This window comes from Nycticebus coucang, chromosome 10 (assembly GCF_027406575.1).
Source record: "Nycticebus coucang isolate mNycCou1 chromosome 10, mNycCou1.pri, whole genome shotgun sequence".
NCBI classification, from domain to species: domain Eukaryota; kingdom Metazoa; phylum Chordata; class Mammalia; order Primates; family Lorisidae; genus Nycticebus; species Nycticebus coucang.
This window is the reverse complement of record NC_069789.1, coordinates 82,386,984-82,407,435: the sequence shown is the minus strand read 5'-3', so window position 1 is coordinate 82,407,435 and position 20,452 is coordinate 82,386,984. Positions and strand designations below refer to the sequence as shown.

General features: G+C 45.5%; 2 protein-coding genes and 1 pseudogene across 2 annotated transcripts in view; 1 reads left to right on the top strand and 2 right to left on the bottom strand.

The window, feature by feature from the left end:
* Window positions 1-20,452, top strand: part of FAM163A (family with sequence similarity 163 member A) — a 70,972-nt gene that overhangs the window by 21,245 nt on the left and 29,275 nt on the right. The gene's annotated exons all lie outside the window — the stretch shown is intronic.
* On the bottom strand, window positions 80-553 carry LOC128595652 (U1 small nuclear ribonucleoprotein C-like; annotated as a pseudogene).
* LOC128595654 (ubiquitin-like protein 5) lies at window positions 661-879 on the bottom strand. Its single transcript, XM_053604424.1, has one exon. It carries the CDS (start codon window positions 877-879, stop codon window positions 661-663), a length of 219 nt encoding a protein of 72 aa, XP_053460399.1.

Genomic DNA, 20,452 nt, shown 5'->3' with positions numbered 1-20,452 from the left:
CAGAGTCACAGCACCACGATCTCCTGGTGAAACAGAACAAGGAATATGAAACTGACGTAAAGAAAACTCCCCTCTACCCTTATCTGTCTGGTTCAGTCATTCCAGGACCAGTGGGCACCAACATGGGACCAGCAGGAGGTCTCATCTTGGGGGCCCAGGCCTCATTGGCATGTGACCTCCCATGGGTGGCCTCATTCCAGGAGCAGGTCCCCCTGGCATCATCCCAGGAGGAGGAGGACCAATCATCGGCATCATGGGAGGGCCCCACATATGGGGTGCTGGCATCGTACCAGGATGAGGAGGACCCGGAAGATTAGTGGGAGGTGGAATCATCGCCCCTGCAGGAGGAGCAGAGAATGGAGCAGGAGGTACTTTTCCTTGTTGAAATGCAGCCATTGTTTTGTGAGTCGGGCTCTGGGCCTGCTCCTCCATCCATCTCTGGTAGTTCCTTCACATTCTCTCTGTGCTTCCTCCCCCTGCAGTGTGTCTTTCTCACAGATGGAAAGTCCTGGGTGAGATGTGTATCACAGTAGTCACAATAAAACTTGGGCATATTCCCTCCTGGCCGTTGGTCATTAATTTCTAACGTGAGTTTTTAAAAAGAAGCCTCCATGCCAGTGTGGGAGGAAAGAACTGTAGAGCGGGCGAAGGAAGTCTGCTCTATTGGTAATAAAGCTCCAAGTTCATCCCATCATGGATTTCATAGTCCCCTAGAGACATGTGGTCCTTAAAAATTGTGTACCACTTCTTCAGGACAATCTTGTTCCAACGGGTGCCAGTTTGGGCTGCAAACAGCTTCTTAAGGTCCCCAGTGGTGTCAGTGTGGCATTTAACACAGACCTTCTTCCCCAGATGGTCGTTGCAAACAACCTTGCTCATCCAGGCTGGAGCTCCAGACTCAAACTTCCAACCTGCAGACGCCACAACCTCCAGTCTCAAGTGCTCTGATGGACGAGATTTTAAAAACCATGAGAGTAAAGATCTTGAAAAAACATTACTTCGTTTTATATGGAATCAGAAAAAACCTCGAATAGCCAAGACATTACTCAGAAATAAAAACAAAACAGGAGGAATCACACTACCAGACCTCAGACTTTACTACAAATCAATAGTGATCAAAACAGCATGGTATTGGCACAAAAACAGAGAAGTAGATATCTGGAACAGAATAGAGAACCAAGAGATGAATCCAGCTACCTACCGCTATTTGATTTTTGACAAGCCAATTAAAAACATTCAGTGGGGAAAAGATTCCCTATTTAACAAATGGTGCTGGGTGAACTGGCTGGCAACCTGCAGAAGACTGAAATTGGACCCACACCTTTCACCATTAACTAAGATAGACTCTCATTGGATTAAAGATTTAAACTTAAGACATGAAACTATAAAAATACTAGAGGAGAATGCAGGGAAAACCCTTGAAGAAATTGGTCTGGGTGAGTATTTCATGAGGAGAACCCCCCGGGCAATTGAAGCAGCTTCAAAAATACACTACTGGGACTTGATCAAACTAAAAAGCTTCTGCACAGCTAAGAACACAGTAAGCAGAGCAAGCAGACAGCCCTCAGAATGGGAGAAGATATTTGCAGGGTATATCTCTGACAAAGGTTTAATAACCAGAATCCACAGAGAACTCAAATGCATCAGCAAGAAAAAAACAAGGGATCCCATCGCAGGCTGGGCAAGGGATTTGAAGAGAAACTTCTCTGAAGAAGACAGGCGCACGGCCTTCAGACATATGAAATAATGCTCATCATCTTTAATCATCAGAGAAATGCAAATCAAAACTACTTTGAGATGTCATCTAACTCCAATGAGACTAGCCTATATCACAAAATCTCAAGACCAGAGATGTTGGCGTGGATGCGGAGAAAAGGGAACACTTCTGCACTGCTGGTGGGAATGCAAATTAATACATTCCTTTTGGAAAGATATATGGAGAACACTCAGAGATCTAAAAATAGATCTGCCATTCAATCCTGTAATCCCTCTGCTGGGCATATACCCAGAAGACCAAAAATCACAACATAACAAAGATATTTGTACCAGAATGTTTATTGCAGCCCAATTCATAATAGCTAAGTCATGGAAAAAGCCCAAGTGCCCATCGATCCACGAATGGATTAATAAATTGTGGTATATGTATACCATGGAATACTATGCAGCCTTAAAGAAAGATGGAGACTTTACCTCTTTCATGTTTACATGGATGGAGCTGGAACATATTCTTCTTAGTAAAGTATCCCAAGAATGGAAGAAAAAATACCCAATGTACACAGCCCTACTATGAAACTAATTTGGGACTCTCACATGAAAGCTATAACCCAGCTACAACTTAACAATAGGGGGAAGTGGGAAAGGGGGGGGTGGGTAGAGGGAGGGGAATCGGAGGGATCACACCTGTGGTGCATATTACAGGGGTATTTGCGAAACTTGGTAAATGTAGAATGTAAATGTTTTGGCACAGTAACTGAGATAACGCCGGAAAGGCTATGTTAACCACTGTGATAAAAATGTGTCAAATGGCTTATGAAGTGAGTGTATGATGCCCCATAATCATATCATTGTATACAGTTATGATTTAATAAAAAAAATAAAATAAAATAAAAAAACCATGAGATCCTTTTGCTATCTCCATGCATTTAAAAACCACTGGAAGGCACGTCCAATCTCTACTCTACTTCAGCTTTTCAGAGCAACACCTCTAAAACTTATTTCCAAAGGAACACACACACACACACACACACACTGAGTGAGCTCTGTGTATTTTATTTGGAAAATCATAGTGACTCGGGCTAAATAGAAAGCTGAGACAATCAAATAATCTTTCCAGGGTTCAAAAGAAACAAGAATCACTGCACTGGCTGGCCACATGGCAGAAAATAGAGTAGAAAGTGACACCCATGTGGGTGTGAGGTGACCTTGACTAGGGAAACACTCCCAAGTATTTTTACGTGCCCTCTTTCTCTCGGGACACTGCCGTTGTTGCATACACCAGCAACAGGCTCCAGTTTATTATCATAACATCTGGGCAGAAGGGATAGGGAAGGCTGTGAGGCAGATAAGAGTATACCTGTTTTCAGGAAGAGAGAAACTGAGCCATAAATAGAGAATGAAGCTTGTTTAAAGTCCTATGGACAGGGGTTGGGGTTCTTCAAGTGGAAACAGGTTGAAGACATAGCCCATTGTTCCTCCTGGACACTCAGGAACTACCTTGAGGCTTAAAAGCAAATTCTCTAAGACAAAGGAGCTGATGAATGTAAAAAAAAAAAAAAAAAATTTACATTTCCTTTTGGTCTGCTGGGGTCCTCTGTGGTTTGTGAAAACAGAATCCACAGGGTCCGGCAAGACAATTTATAGAATTGATATTTAACTGTTACTAGCAAATTGCAGGATTAGGTACCTTTGTGTTATTTTTGCAATTTTTGCAAGGCCACCCCTTTCCACCTGGGTTCGCATTCAGTGCTCTAACAATTCAAATTTTGTAATCACAAGGAGTTTCTATTAAATATAATTTTCTTGCCCTTTTTATCTCTTCTGTTACCCTTCATAGGAGGCAAGATATTGGCCAGGTAACCAGCTTTTTCAGGACTCTCCCAGTTTTAGCACTGAAAGTCTCACATCCAGGAAGTCCCCTCAGGTCTTTCCAAACCAGATGGCTGGTCACTGTAGAGATATGTCACTGCTTAAAAGAAACTCCTGTTTGGGGGAGAGTGTTTCCCCAGCCCCCTCTGGCGGTGGCCTCTCCTGGTAGTTAAGATCGTGGGCTCTGGGCACGTGGCTAGGGTGCAAATCCCGCTCTAACACACATCCACGTGACCTGGGACAAGTCATTTGACCACTCTGCCTCAGTTGCCTCATCTGTTCTGACAGCGTGTATCTGAAGAGGTTGCTGTGTGAATTTGATAAATCCATACATGAAAAGCACTTTTATTTAGGCTAGTGCCTGCCTCATAAGAAGGGCTCAATAAATGGTAGCTACGATTGTAATTTTGCCAGCGTCTGCCTGTTAATGAATTACAAGGATCACAGAACCTCAGAATTCATGGCATGCTTCTGTAGACTTCATCTCAGTGCCCCCGAATTTAAATGCACTCCACACACTGTAGCAACCCTCTTGTGTGTGACCCCCCCATTCCTTGATTCACCAAAGTGGCTGCTGCTTTGCTCCACCTGGTGGTGGTGGTGGGGAGAGGGTCCTAAATTCAATAGTCTCAGACTTTTCATGCACACAAATCACCTGGGCTTCCTGTGCAACGTGGGTCTTGATTTAGCAAGCCTGGGATGGGGCCCCAAACTCTACATTCTAATAAGCTCCCAGGCAATGCTGCTGATCAGGGGACTACTGTGTGAGTTCAAGGTCACACTGTGTGTCAGCCTGTGGGAACCTGCGCAAAAGCCTATAACATTCATGCTGTTGATGTGGGTAAAATAATTAAAAGAGGTTTATTCTGAGCCAATATGATTCAACCATGGCTCAGAGAAACACAAAACCTTGGGTGAGTGGTCTGGAAGCAGTCAGCTCACAGTTTGATTGTATATATTTCAAGAAGGCAGGAGTTAACAGCCAAAAACATAAATCAGTATGTAGAAGATATATATTGGTTTAGTCCAAAAAGGTGGGGTATCTTGAAGCAGGGGGTTAATGAGTCACAAGTGGATTTAGGGATTCTTTCATTTGTAATTAAAGGAGTAAGGCTCTATCTAAAACTTGCAGTCAGTACAAAGGAATACTTATGAGGTTCTGTTCTCTGTCATGTGCGACACCATGTAAGCAAAAGAAAAGATCTGTTTAACCTATTTATGGATTGTGAGATATGACTTAACCCTGGCTTTGCATGGGCTTAGGTCTTGTTTATAATTTGGTATCTTACAAAGAGTCTGTTTCTTCAGTCTCATGATCTCTATGTTAATATTAATGCTGGAACATTGTTGTGTCTAAAGACCAAAAGGGACGGCGTACAGCGAGGCGTGTCCAACCTCCCTTCCAGCCATGGCCAGGAAGTGTTTTTCAGGTTTCTCTGAGATTCCCTTGGCCAAGAAGGGGTCGGTTCAATTGGTTGCGGGGCTTGGGATTTAATTTTTAGTTTACCATGCGCAACTGAAGATCATAAAATGTAGAAAATTTATGCTGGGGGTACAGTGGGCGTTGCTGATACGTGCTTGGAGCTTTGAGGAGCGCCACTCGGAATGGAGAAGCCAAGCAAGCCACCGGGGTTGAGAACTGTGGTGAGGAGTGTTGCAGGTAGTTATAATACTAGCTAAAGAATTGAGCTTTTGGAATTTTTTTGCTTGTCTTAAATATCAGAGCTGGTTCAAGACTATTGCTTCAATCACGTCCTTCTCACTCTGAGTCTGTGGATTTGCTCTCTCTTTTTTTTTTTTGTAGAGACAGAGTCTCACTTTATGGCCCTCGGTAGAGGGCCATGGCCTCACACAGCTCACAGCAACCTCCAACTCCTGGGCTTAAGCAATTCTTTTGCCTCAGCCTCCCGAGTAGCTGGGACTACAGGCGCCCGCCATAACGCCCGGCTATTTTTGGGTTGCAGTTTGGCCGGGGCCAGGTTTGAACCCACCACCCTCGGTATATGGGGCCGGCGCCCTACTGACTGAGCCACAGGCGCCGCCCGGATTTGCTCTCTTGAATGGTAGGCAAGGCACACAGAGCCCACCAGTGCCCAGGAATCACACATGGTGAGTGTGATCCAGACCCGCTGACCTCAAACAACACAGACCCCGAAGCTGGGCCTCCTGCCTCCCCCACAAAACAGAGTGTCCTTGCCTGGGAGGGATCTAACACTTCCTCAGCCACCTCAGAACTTGAGTCTGGCTCTTAGAGGCCCTTGGATGGATAGACCAAACTCTCCCAAGCAGACAGCCTGAGTACCAGGAATAAGCATAAAGAGCGGCCCCTCACATTTGAGGTACACTTTACTCCTTTCTCAAAGCCTCAAACAGGAATCTTCTGCCATCCTCCTCCCAAGTGTCTTCCCTCAGAGACCCTAACATGCCCCAAGCTAAAGTCACCACCAGGCGCCAAGATACTATCAGTGGATCTGCCCTCTGCTCTCTGGCAGGTAAAGATCCTAAAGGAAACTTCCCACCAGAGGTCGAGAAGGGACTTGACCTGAGTCCAGTTCTGCCCACCCCTGCTTGGCTTCCCTTAGGTCAGCCTTGTGCTCATTTGGAAACTGGCCTTATGATAATGAGCACCAACAGACAGCTCTCTCCCCAGACCCTAGTGTCCTGGGAAGAAAGTGGGGAACTCAGTCCCCCAGCTCCCTCCCCTGCAATGCCAGCTTCAGCTTGCTGTATTTCTGCCAGTGTGCTACACGCTTGTATCTGTCCCTTTAGATCCCCAGCTGGGCGCCTTCTCCTTACTTCCCAGAATGCTCCCCAAGGACAGCCCAGTGTTTGATAAATAACAGCTTCTACTTTGTTTCTCTTTCGTAGTAAACCGGCAGCCCCCGGCTCCTACATTACAGAACCTGCCCACCCACCCCACCTCCCAGGGCGCCTAGCCTGCTAAAGCACAACCAGGGTGCTTCCTGATGGATTTCCAAAGGTCAAGGGGATGCCAAACACATCCTTCCAAACATGTTTCCCTTGGTGGCTCCCCTGAAGAAGAGGAATGGTGTTCCCAGACCCCTCCCAGCCCAAATGAGACTAGCAGCATCCCACAATTTTATGATGTCCCTCCAATTCCTACAGTCAGAAGAGCCCTCGGAAATCTTTTTGATTGTGGTTAAAAAAAAAACATGTAACATTAAATTTATCATTTTTAAGTGTACAGTTCTATGCAATTGTTGTACAACAGATCTCTAGAACTTTTTTATCTTGAAAAATTGAAACTCTATACTCCACTAATCTCCCCTCTGGCCTTTCCTTGGTCCTTGGCAACCACCTTTCTACTTTCAATGGTTTTGTACTCCTTCGGATACTTCACGTGAGGGGAATCATTGAGTATTTGTCCTTTTGTGAATGGCTTATTTCAAGTAGCACAGTGATCCCAAGGTTCATTCCTGTTGTAGCCTATGACAGACTTTCTTTCATGTTTGAGGCTGCATAATATTGCACTGTTTGTTCAGACGACATTTTCTTCATCCATACATTTGGGTTGCTCCCCAATTTTTTTAACACTTTATTTTGCAAGTGGTCACTCACATTAAAAAAAGTGACTTGCCCGTGACCACATAGCTAATAAGATGTTGTTTATCACAATTTTATCATTGTCTCCTGGATTCTGGCAGCAGTGTTGGGGGGCTCTGGTCCAGCCTAGAGTTAGCTGAACTAGGCCCTCTGAGCTTTCTCTAGGCTGCAGAGGCAAGCAGTGGCCATCAGGCTGGTCCTGCCTCACGTGCATTGACACTGGATTTTTCTTATGACATTAGACTAATTGTTCATTTGTTTAGGTGTGTTAATGATATTGTGTTATAAGTTTTCTTAAAAAGACTTCTAGAGACGCAAACTAAAATGTTTATGATTTTAATATGATATCTAATATGCTTCAAAATTATCATCGGAAGGTGAATGTGACACATCTGTGGGTTCATGATACTCTTCTCTCTACTTTTTTTTTTTTGAGACAGAATCTCAAGCTGTCACCCTAGGTGGAGTGCTGTGGCATCATAGCTCACAGCAACCTCAAACTCTTGGGGTTAAGCGATTCTCTTGCCTCAGCCTGCCAAGTAGGTGGGACCACAGGTGCAACTGTTGTTGTAGTTGTCATTGTTGTTTTAGCTGGTCTGGCAGGGTTCAAACCCGCCAGCCTCAGCGTATGTGGCTGGCACCCTACCCACTGAGCTACAGGCACCGCCATTCTTTCTACTTTTGTATAGGTTTGAAATGTTCTAAAATAAAAAAGTTTTAATCTTAACATTTATTTTTCATCTTATATTTGAATAGGCCACACCTACCTCCCCCTCTTCAGGAACTCAGCAGAGTATGGCCAAAACAGGAGCGATTTCAGCATTATCAGTTGTAAGTTCTGGACAATAAACCACGACTGCCATTGTGCAGACAGTGTAAAAACAAAAAGGGCGCGGCGCCTGTGGCTCAAGGAATAGGGCACCAGACCCATATACCAGGGGTGGCACGTTCAAGCCCGGCCCCGGCCAAAAACAAACAAACAAACAAGAAGGCTGCAGGATGTGGGGATGGCACCAGCAAATACATGTGTGACCCTAGGGCAGAGATGTCAGTGGCATGAATGGCTCAGATTTCCCCAGGGAGCAAACCTCCTAGGCTCTGGCTCCAGGCCTGCCTTCCTGCTCCACCAGAAGTTCCTGCCACCAGTCACCAGCTTCCTAACTTATCAATGTTCTGGCCCCAGCATGAAGTAAATAGGTTAGTTTGTTCATTTGTTTCGGTATCCATTCACCCAGTCACCCCTAATTCTTTTTCTGTATCCAGCCAACACTATGATTGAATTTGCCTCCGAACTACTTCGTACCTGCCTCCTTTAATCCATAGCCAAGGCCACTGCCCTAGTTCAAGCAGCTGTCATCTCTTACCTAGGTTATTGAAATAACCTCCTAACTGGTCTCTTTCCCATCGTGTCACCCTGGCCTGCTCCGTCCCATCCATTCTTCTCATCACCTCACTCATCCCTGCATAATTAAGAACCAGAACACTGCCCTTGGAATGAAGTCTGAGCACCGGCAGTGATGAGTCTTGGGGGGACCTGGCCTCTCCCTGCTCGTCCAGTCTCATGTTTCACTCCCACCTTTCTCACTCCCTGTGTCCCAGGCACCCTGAAATTCTTTCAGATCTTCAAAAACACCCTGCTCTTTCTCATTTCCAGGACTTTGCCTGTGCTGCTCCCTCTGCCCAGGCTACTTGCCCTCCTGTGTGGCCTGGATACCTTACTCACCCCACAGTCCTCAACAGAATCTGCTTCCATGAGAAGCGCCCCAAGACCTCCTCTTCCACAGTCACATCGGTGTCCCCACCCTGCACTCGCCTCCATCGTCGTGCTCAGCCACACTTATTGCAGGTGGTCAGTAAATATTTTTTCAAGTGACAGAATATGTTTGATTTACAAGAAAGAAAGATATATAGAAATATGTGTATCTGTTGCAACAAGCAAGTATCCTCAGTCCCCAGATAGCCCATCCCAGAAATGTTCCCTGGTCCAATTACCATTGAAGGAAATTTCTAATTACTGCTGAATCTGTCGTGCTACCCTGAGCTGGCAGGGCCTGCTTGTTCAAGTGTGATCTCAAACATATTGTTCCACTGTTAGATCTTCTCACCCACCCCTGTCCCTGCCACACACCCCCGTGCAGGACCAGTACGATGCTTTCTGGGCCCCCACCCCAGGGAGCTGGGTGCTCTCCTGATGGGGAGCTGCCCAGAGGGCATCATACTGGTCCTGCATGGGGGTGGGGTGGGAGTTGCTCCCACTTCAGTAGAGTTCCCAAGTCAGAGTGTCCCCCATGCACCCTCCCAGGGCACCCCGTGTGCATCCCCAGTACACACTCCCAGATGTACACCCCCATAAGTCACCCCACCTCTGTGCACCCCAGGTGCATCTCCCTGCTTGCAGCCCCGTCTGCACCCTCAGGACCTCACCCTGCACTGGGGGCCTGCCCCACTCTCGGATGCTCTAAGTCCAGCAGCCTTGCCTCTCTGATCTCGGGGCCTCACTGAGGTGCTCCTATGACAGCTGCTATTGCTTTTGTTTTCTCCTTTGCAAAGTTTCTGTCTTTCCTTCGCTTGTTTTGTGTCCAAAGCGCCCCTCTGCCCGTGCTTTCACATCACTTCTGCCTCCTTTTTTGGGACCTCGTAACAGCACTGCCCCCTTTTTCATTGTCCCTTTGGTCTGTCCTCTCATCCCCGTGCTCCTTCCTTAAATCTGCACCTGCCTTGGCTTCTGCTTGTCTGCCATCTCCCTGACTCATCTGCTGGCATGTCTCCATCTTCCTGCCCGCTGAATCTAAGTGTTCGTTGAGATTCTGTTCTCTGCCCATACCATCTTCCCAGCTGCTCCAAATGACCCTTTTAAGTGGGCAGCTGCCAGGTCACAATCTCTTGCCCAAACATCTCTCCTGCTCTAATTTTGCATTTCAACTTTGTTGAATATCAGGCCCAAAATCAAACTGCTGCCCTATAAAGAGCAACTCCTCTAGACCTTTCTTTCTGTTAGTGGACCTATCATTCTATGGTCCTCTGACTCAAAAACCCACAGGTACCTCTGGCACTTTTCTTTCTCTACTTATATCTGTCCAGCCCACAGGTCCTGTCACTCTGCTTTCCCTGAGGCTCTCACATCCATCTCCTTTGAGTTCCTCCCACCCCACCCTTAGTGTAGGTCTCACTGCACTGGCAGAAGTCATTTGTTCACCTTACCCCTTCTCCAGATCATCTCCTGTCTTTATACCTCCAGACCATTGTCTACTCTGCTGCCAAATTTGTCCTTCTAAAGAAGTGGTTCTCAAAGTAGACAAGCAGCTTCGTCACCTGGGAACTTGTTATAAATTCCCATTCTCAGGCCCCACTTCAGACCTGTTGATTCAGAAACTCTTTGGGTGGGGCCCAGGAATCTGTGTTGGGCAATTCCCCTACATACTAAAGTTTGAGAACTATTGCCCTAAAACAATGTCCTGAGCAAGTTTCTCCTCTGCTTAAAAACCTCAAACATACCTGGATGGAAGTGGAACACATTATTCTTAGTAAAGCATCACAAGAATGGAGAAGCATGAATCCTATGTACTCAATTTTGATACGAGGACAATTAAGGACAGGGCAGGGGTGGGGGAAGCAGAGAAAGAGGGAGAGAGGGGTGGGGAAAGGAAGAGCAGAGAGAGGGAAGGAGGGCGGGGGGTGGGGCCTTGGTGTGTGCCACACCTTTGGGGGGCAAGACATGATTGTAAGAGGAACTTTACCTAACAAATGCAATCAGTGTAACCTGGTTTCTTATACCCTCAATGAATCCTCAACAGCAACAAAAAAAAACCTCAAACATTGGGCGGCACCTGTGGCTCAGTGGGTAGGGCGCCAGCCCTATATACCAAGGGTGGCGGGTTCAAACCCGGCCCTGGGCCAAACTGCAACAAAAAATAGCCAGGCATTGTGGCGGGCGCCTGTAGTCCCAGCTACTCGGAAAGCTGAGGCAGGAGAATCACCTAAGCCCAGGAGTTGGAGGTTGCTGTGAGCTGTAACACCATGGCACTCTACCAAGGGCAATAAAGTAAGACTCTGTCTCTTAAAAAAAAAAACCTAAAGCATTCGTTTTAGTTAGGACAAGATTCAGCTGTCTATAAACCAAAAACGTGACTTGGATAAGATAGAAATCTACCCTTCTTTCACTTAAACCTGGCCATGAACAGTGCAGGGCTGATGTAACAGCTCCATGGTATCAATTAGGATCCTAGGGTCCTGGCTCTCTCTTGCAATTCTTGAAACATGGTTCTCTCTATCATCAAAGTTACCTCATGATGCAAAATGGCTGCCCGACTCCAGCCATCATATCCTAATACAGACCAGGGGAAAAAGCAGAAGAGCACAGAGTGGGCTCTTCCACCTGAATCAGCTTCCTGTAAGCAATCATCTCAAGAGGCCCAGAAAAGCACTTCCACCTAAATCCTGATTGCGTCAGAATTTGGTCACAAGGCCACACTAGATGCAAGGAAAGCTGGGAAATCGAGTTTTCTCTTCTGGGTGGCAAAATGCTTGGCAAGTTAGTGAGGTTCTTTCAAAAGGTTACATATAGTACTATATGATTCAATTTATATAACACTCTTGAAAGGCAAAATTATAGAAATAGATACTAGATTGATGGTTGTTGGGGTGTCAGGAAGGAGGGAGGTGACTATGGCTATCAGACGGCACCAGGGATCCTGGTGATAGATCCAGTCCGTATGTTGGCTGGTGGTTACAAATCTACACGTGATAAAATTGCACAGATATAAATACACTCATGCACTCATACATGTGTTCACGTAAAACTGGTGAACTCCGAATGTCACTCGATTGCACCAATGCCAGTTTCCTGCTGTGATATTACACTATAGTTTTGCAAGATGTTACCATTGGGAGAAACTGGGTAAAGGGTGTATGGGATCTGTCTGTATTATTTCTTACAATTGCATATGAATCTATAATTATTTTAAAATTAAAAAATTGAAGAAACAAAATCAAGGTTCTATTACTAATGAGTAAGGGGAGATGTTGTAACTCGTCTCTGCCCTAAGCCTAACCCACTCCCTGCTGTAAGCACTCAAGCTTCTTAGCCTAATCGAGGCCTTTTCATGATCTACCCTGTTTCCCTAAGGTGAGCTCCCAAAGATGTGCTAGGTCTTATTTTCAGAGGACCTCTTATCTTTCCTGTAAGTAGGTCTTATTTTTGGAGGATGTCTTATTTTCGGGGAAGCAGGGCAGGATTAAAGTGCCTCCCAAGCAGTCCTTTCCTTGCCAGGTTAGGGTTGTTTACATTAAAGCGTTGACCTCTAAAGAGTAGGCCCCAAGGGTGTGGCCAGCATCTATGAAACACCTCTTCACCTATATGGACCTGAAGAGACCTTATCTCCCCGCCCTCTAGATGCCTCCATTCTGAGAAAGCACCATTATTCTCAGGCGTGGTGCCCACCTAACAGAGAATGCAAAGGGCCTCTGTCTAACCAAAGGGGGCAGCGAGCCAAGAGGGACATTTTAGACCCACATGTTGCTGTAGTGACTACAATGAGAGCAGGAGTTACTGGAGCATATTTTAAAATGACTTCTAAAGAATTCTGTCCTGTCATCTTTCTCTGTGTTCTGGAGCTCTATTCCTTAAGGCATTGTTTAGCACCAGCTGCTCTCTTACCCCTGGGCAGCCCTGCTGAACTTGACTGTGCCCCCACGGGAAAGGAATTAAACTGCTTGTCAGAAGCTTCTGCTCAGCCAGAATCCTGCTCCTATAGCTTTCTGAGACTCTCAGGGGAGGTGCTGAGGTGGGATGGTGAAGGAAAGAGGTTCCAAGGGGCTGGAGTGGAGCTGTACCATGGAGAGGGGGCACCTAGGTGGCAGAAGGATTCTGGAGAGAAAGAGAGGCGGGAGCCAGAGGGAAGGGCATCGGGAGGAAGGATAAAGATGCAGGTACAGCCCTAGGAGAGTGAGGAGGAGGGAGAAAATCAGGCAGCGCTGGCGTCTAGGGGCCTGGGCAGAGAACATCAGAGCCCACCCGGCAGAGGACTCTGCCCAGAGCACTGTCAAGTGAAGCCTGGGCCCTAAGGACCACAAGCACATCACAGGGCAGCTGAGGGATGCTGCAGGCAGCCAGGCCTGATGGAGCGGGAGAGGCCAATCCTGAGCCCATGGACTCCCAGAGGGCGGAGGCATCCAGGGATGGGCTTCAAAGCTCCATGAATTCCCTGAACTTGTAGGCAGAACTCTGTATGTGCTTTTTTTCTTCAGGAAAAAGGGTCCATGACTTTCATCAGATTCTCAAAAGATATCCACTGCTCCTGGTGCCCTAAGCTCCAGCAAGCTCATCTGTCAGAAAGCCATGGTTTGAATGCTGCACTTCCTGCTAAACTCCTTTCAGAGTGGGTGGTGCGTCCTCAGGCTGCCCTGGGAGGTACAATATGAAGCTGCTTTTTAAATATGTAATGATGTGTAATGACTTTCCCCTCCTCAACCTCGCCTTTAAGAAAATCCTTAGGAGAAATCCCTCTCAAGGCCCAATGGAAAGAAGACTGTTTTAATGGACTATATTTCTCCTTTTGCTTTTGCTGCTAAGAAGCTCAGAATTACATTTGCAGCTCATGTCCAGCAGTATTGTATACCAAGTTTATGACTGGCTGCATCTGCTATACTACCCTCCCTGCTATCTGTTTAATTTTTATCCTACCAAATGGTACAGACGGATGTTCTTCGACTTACAGGTTTATTGGGACGTAATGCATTTACCCATTGTAAAGTTGAAAAATCAGAAGCTGAACTATCACAAGTCAGGGATTGTCTATATTTCTGAAGTGCCTGTGATCCTTTTTAGGTTGAGGTGAGAGATAAAGAATTATTTTCTCATCTTGGCAGTTGTGAGTATAGATGTCTTCCTGCCATGAACTCTGAGCATAGAACACATAGATGGTCCAGGGAAAATCCTAAGAAGGGCCAGAAGAGCCCTCCTCATACCCTACTAGCCCTGGCTCCAAGGAGGAGACACCACCCCCGGAAAGAGCAGGTAAAAGTGGGCAAGATTAAGATCTCATACAGCCGGTGGTGCCTGTGGCTCAAAGGGTAGGGTGCCAGCCCCATATGCCAGAGGTGGTGGGTTCAAACCCAGCCCTGGCCAAAAACTGCAAAATAAATAAATAAATAAATAATAAAAAAAAAGATCTCATACAGCCATTATCAGCTTCAGTTCAACCCATCCAAGCACCTACTTGTGAACAGCACTTCATGGAACAAAGGGTAAAATAAAGATGATGGCAGGCCAGTAGGAATTCTAGCACACAGACTAGCATGGGCATGAAGGACTGTGCAGTTGGCACACAGGAATGGAGAGAAGCATCACATGTCCCGGAGCAGAGGGAAGGAAGAGTTTTTCTGACCAAGGGATCTAAAAAACATGAGCGTTTGATCTGAATTTTCAGAAAGTGGTAGTAGGAAGGATATGGAATTCCAAGCAGGTGAAATCACTTGAGCAAAGACTTAGAACCAGATTAGTGTAGTTAGACACACAGGCCGCCAACTCAAAGGCCTGCAGGGCTGTGCAGTTTACACACACGGATAAGGGGTGGGGAGGTAAGGAAGGAAGTGCCAAGGAACTCGTGGAGAGACCAGGCATAGCCTGCGCCACCTAGTGGCAGTGTCCTTTCTAACACTGTGGGGCATAACCAGCCAGAGGGAAGGACACAAGCCTGATGAAGGTTCTAGGCTAGAGTCACAGGGCCTGGGAGAGCGGTTTATAAGCAAACAGGGGGCTGACTCAGAGAGGCAGGGAGTATTTAACTTTTATCTAAATAGAGGCCAGAGGAGCTCTCAAAGGGTTTAGGCAGGGGAGCAACTAGTTATGTTTTATTTATTATTTTTTTATTTATTAAATCATAGCTGTGTACATTGATATATTCATGGGGCATCATTCACTAGCTTCACAGACCGTTTACCAAGTTTCACATATACCCTTGTAAGATGCGCCGCTGGTGTAATCCCACCAATCCCCTTCCCTCTATCCATCTCCCTCATCCTTCCCCTCCCTTTCCCCCTTCCCCCTATTCTTAGGTTGTAACTGGGTTATAGCTTTCATGTGAAAACCCTAAATTAGTTTCATAGTAGGGCTGAGTACATTGGATACTTTTTCTTACATTCTTGAGATACTTTACTAAGAAGAATATGTTCCAGCTCCATCCATGTAAACATGAAAGAGGTAAAGTCTCCATCTTTCTTTAAGGCTGCATAATATTCCATGGTGTACATATACCACAGTTTATTAATCCATTCGTGGATCGATGGGCACTTGGGCTTCTTCCATGACTTAGCAATTATGAATTGGGCTGTAATAAACATTCTGGTACAAATATCTTCGTTATGATGTGATTTTTGGTCTTCTGGGTATATGCCCAGTAGAGAGATTACAGGATTGAATGGCAGATCTATTTTTAGATCTCTAAGTGTTCTCCATATCTCTTTCCAAAAGGAATGTATTAATTTGCATTCCCACCAGCAGTGCAAAAGTGTTCCCTTTTCTCCACATCCACGCCGACATCTCTGGTCTTGGGATTTTGTGATATAGGCTAGTCTCACTGGAGTTAGATGATATCTCAAAGTAGTTTTGATTTGTATTTCTCTGATGATTAAAAATGATGAGCATTTTTTTATATGTCTGAAGGCCGCACGCCTGTCTTCTTCAGAGAAGTTTCTTTTCAAATCCCTTGCCCAGCCTGCAATGGGATCCCTTGTTCTATTCTTGCTAATGCGTTTGAGTTCTCTGGCAACCTGTAGAAGACTGAAACTGGACCCACACCTTTCACCATTAACTAAGATAGACTCTCACTGGATCAAAGATTTAAACTTAAGACATGAAACTATAAAGATACTAGAGGAGAGTACAGGGAAAACCCTTGAAGAAATCGGTCTGGTAGAGTATTTTATGAGGAGGACCCCCCGGGGCAATTGAAGCAGCTTCAAAAATACACTACTGGGACTTGATCAAACTAAAAAGCTTCTGCACAGCCAAGAACACAGTAAGTAAAGCAAGCAGACAGCTATCAGAATGGGAGAAGATATTTGCAGGATATGTCTCCGACTAGCTATGATTTACAAAGTTACTCACAAACCTGGGTGCCCTCATTCAAATTCTCATGTATAGAAAAAATGACACAAAATATTAAATAGTTTGTTAAAATATAACAAATGATTATACTGGGTATTAAGAATCTGGGCTTTTTTATTTTCCTTATTCTTTTATCGTTACTAGTATTTATATTGTTAGAAAAGGAGTCCATAAAAGTTGTATCAAAATAAAGAGTGAAAATATTTTATGCTGGCCAGGCACGGTGGCTCACATCTGTAATCTTAGCACACTGAGAGGCCAAGGCAAGAGGATCACTTGAGGCCAGGATTTCAAGACCAGCCTAAGCAACAGCGAAATTCTATCTCTATAAAAAAAAGTTAGCCAGGCATGGTGGCACCCACCTGCAGTCCCAGCTATATAGAAGGCTGAAACAGGAGGATCATTTGAGTCCAGGAGTTTCAAGTTGTAGTGAGCTGTAATGATGCCACTGCACTCTAGCCAGGGTGACAGAGTAAGACTGTCTAAAAAAAAAAAAAAAAAAAATCTTATGCTGGCAATAGGCTATGAGAGGTAATAAGACTCTGAACCCCAGAGTATAAGTAGCAGGAGCAGAAAGATTAGGTTAATTTCAGCCTTCTTAATGAAGGAATTGGCCTAGTCTGGGGCAGAGGGTATGAATGAAATGGGCTGGATCCAGTCAGGATCATGCCTTCACTTTGTGGTTAAAGCCCAAGAGCCCCACTGGCCCATCAGTGTTTCTGCTCCCCTGGTACTTTAATGAGAACCAGTGGGGGTTGGAGACTGGGTAGGCTCTCAGTAGGCACACACAGCTGCTTCCTCCCAGAGGTCTTCAGAGCCCTACTGGGACCTGGTTTGTGGGTCTCTGAGTAGGAGCTCAGGCAGTGACAAGATGATGTTTCAGCTAAATGAATAGACTGAAATATTCCAAGAAACATGGTCTTGGCTTTCTGGACATTTGAGACTTAAAACTCAGTACTAGTATGCATTCATATTTCCTGCTTATCAGCTCCCATTGCCTTTTGCTATCTTACTGTAGATAAAAAAGATATAGGTTGTTTTCAAGTGGCAATCTCAAGGCATCCATAATGACAAGTGGGGTTTTAAGTCTGGGAATTCATGTGAATGATAAAGTGACAGATATGTGACGATGGCCTTGGTTAGCACCTAGCTTCACCACTAGCTGGAGCATTTGGGGCAAATCACCTCAGTAAACTGAGCCTCAGTTTTTTTATGTGTGAAACACATTTGTAATACCAGCCCAGCTTATGTGACAGGATTGCTTTGAACCTTTATATTAGGTAACATGAAAATATTGTGTTAACTATAAATGATCATTTTCACAAAGAAGGCATGCTCTGAAGATGGCCCAGCCATGACCCAGAGTCTGAGTCTTGGGCTCTGTCCCTGTAGCACAAGATACAGGGGTTTGGGACCAGGCAGGGTCTCATGGATATTGTGATACAAACCATGACACATCTTCAAAGGAGAGCTTTGGGTGACAGGCCAATAAGGCTCAGGACGAGGTGAATGTATTTTATGATATGGGTAAAGATCTCAAAGGTTGACAGTAACTGGTAGGAAAGAGTAATCTGTAAATCCACAATCACGCTTCTATTCAGAAAGGAAATTATTTATTATTTGATTATGATCTGTTGCAAGTACATTAAGGGATTGACGATCTTGGCTTCCAAGTGTGAAATGGAAAATTTTGAACATAAAATGTACTGTGGAAATACATGCAATGTTATTCACCAGTTACTGTAATCAAAACAAGACTTCAACTTAACCAGTTAGCTTCAAGAAGTGACGTATAAGTAAAGCCAAATGCATAAGTTGGGTGATCACTCTTCCTTGTTGTGGCTATTAATCAATATAGGTTCTTCACATGTGATTCCCAGATCAGCAGTGTCAGCATCACCCAGGAACCTGTTAAAAATGCACATTCTCCCACCCCAGACCTGCTGAATCAAACTCCGGGGCTGGGGCCTGCAGTCCACATTTTAACAAGTCCTCCAGGTGACTGATACTTGCTGAAAGTTACGTGATTCCTACACAGGTACCTGCCCCAAGACGGTTTGCCTTAAATGCCTTTGTGCTTTCTTGTGTTTGTCTAAAATGTTTCACTCTTCATGAGAAAATAACTGAGGTTCTTGACATCACCTGAACTTCTAATGCTACCTAGCTATGTCAGCTAGATTAGAGCTAGATTCCCAGCCTTACACCAAGTAACAGTGTTCTTCTCAGCATCTTGGTGCTAAGGGAACAGGGGACACTTCTCAGTCTTGTGTGGTGAGAACCAAGGAAGCTACCGCAGTGTAAGTGCTTTGAGATCCCAGAAGTAAAAGCATCCTATGTGCTTCTCACAAAGGTCTCTTGGTACCCATTTATGAAAATCATAGTGACAAGGAGAGAAAAGCAGGTATACAGGATGGCTCTAAAACCAGTGATTTAATAGAGACTGGAAAGTAGATTAGTGGTTCCCGTGACCTGGGCAAGAGCGGGAGGGTAGAGAGGGATAGGTTGTATTTTTAGGGTAATGAAAATATTCTGGAATTAGATAGGGGTGATGGTTGAACAGCATTTGTGAGTTTTCTAAAAACCACTGAACTGTACATTTTAAAATGGTTACAATTTGAATCTTATGTGAATTTTATCTAAAAAAAAGGTGTTCGAAAACTAGTGAATTAATGGGAATTCTACCCCTGTTTGATTTCTCCTTGTCCCTCATCTAGTTGCAGCGTAGCATGGGGCACATGACAGATGTTCAAAGAGCTCTTGGTTGGTTGGTTGGTTGACTGCGCTGAGCCCCAAGAAAGGAGTTCAAGTGAGCAGGCACCTGGGAATAAGTACACGGTTGGACCGCGCTTCCCTTGGGATGGCTCTCTGGGGCAAGTTTGCCTTTTCCTGGTGTAAATTCTCACCTCCAGGTTGAGAGATTCCACTGGGATGGGGGAGGGAAGTGAATGCAGGTTAGTTAAAAATGACTTCTTGCTTTGAGCCCGAGTTGTTTCCAGCTGCCTGTGATGAGCACAAATTTGTTTATGCCATCGGAGGAAAGCTTGGGAGGCCAGCTGCTCCTCCCTGAAGTGGAGAAGGCGCCTCTCCCAGGCTGACTCCTCTGCAGCCGGCAGACAGCCCCAGGGAGTGGTCAGGATGATCTCACAGCGGTGGAGTGAGCACACGGAGGACAAGCACCAGGCCCCTCTGCTCACGGATATAATCAGCTTTGATGGGCAAAGGCTGAGGCTGTTTTTCCAATTAGAGTTGTTAGAGGATTCTGGCAGGGGCAGTGGTGGGCTTAATTTAACAGACTTGGGATTCATTGAATTAGCAACGTGGAGGGGATGAGAAGGCCGCTAATGTAGGCTGAGATAGGGAAAGGGGAAAGGGGGTCCAGAAGGGGTTGGTCAGCAAGAACATAGTGAGAGTTTTGATGTGGCGGGGGTGAGGGGAGCATGTGACTGTCTTTTCATTTAGCAGGGAAGCTTATGCAAGCAGGATGGGGCAGACACTGCTTTGGTACTGGTAAGGTTGGCCATGGGGGCTTTGCTTCGGGGATCTGGACTCTCAGAGGCCATTGTCCAGGATTCTGGATGATTTCTTGTGCTCATCTTCCTTCCCGGGGATCCTGAAGCTGCCATCTCCTGTCCTTCCAAGAACTCACAGTTCTAGGCCATCCTAGCAGTGACGTTACGTTTGTAAAATCGTGGTTCAACTCCCACATTGTTAGGTGGCAACGAAATTTTGTGAAACCCTTTGGGGAAATAGTTTGGCAGTTTTTTTTAATGTGCATTAAAAAGTATTCTCCTTCAAAACAGCTAATCAAATCAAACACCTGTGTTTATTTTTCCTACCCTCCAATGTCCCATTGAAATAATAGAATAGGAACAAATAGGCACTACTTAGCGGCGAGGGCTCCAGCCACATACACAGGGGCTGGTGGGTTTGAACCCGGGCCGGGCCTGCCAAACAACAATGACAACTACAACAAAAAAATAGCCAGCATTGTGGTGGGCGCCTGTAGTCCCAGCTACTTGGGAGGCTGAGGCAAGAGAATCACCTAAGCCCAAGAGCTGGAGGTTGCTGTGAGCTGTGACACCATAGCGCTCTACTGAGGGCAACACAGTGAGACTGTCTCAAAAAAAAAAAAGGAACAAATAACCCTAGTAGTATCTGATAAAAATGAGGCACAGAAAAGTTTGCCCAATGTCACAT

Coding starts and splice junctions, on each gene's coding strand:
- LOC128595654 (XM_053604424.1), bottom strand. CDS start 879: ATGAGCAAGGTTGTTTGCAACGACCATCTGGGGAAGAAGGTCTGTGTT.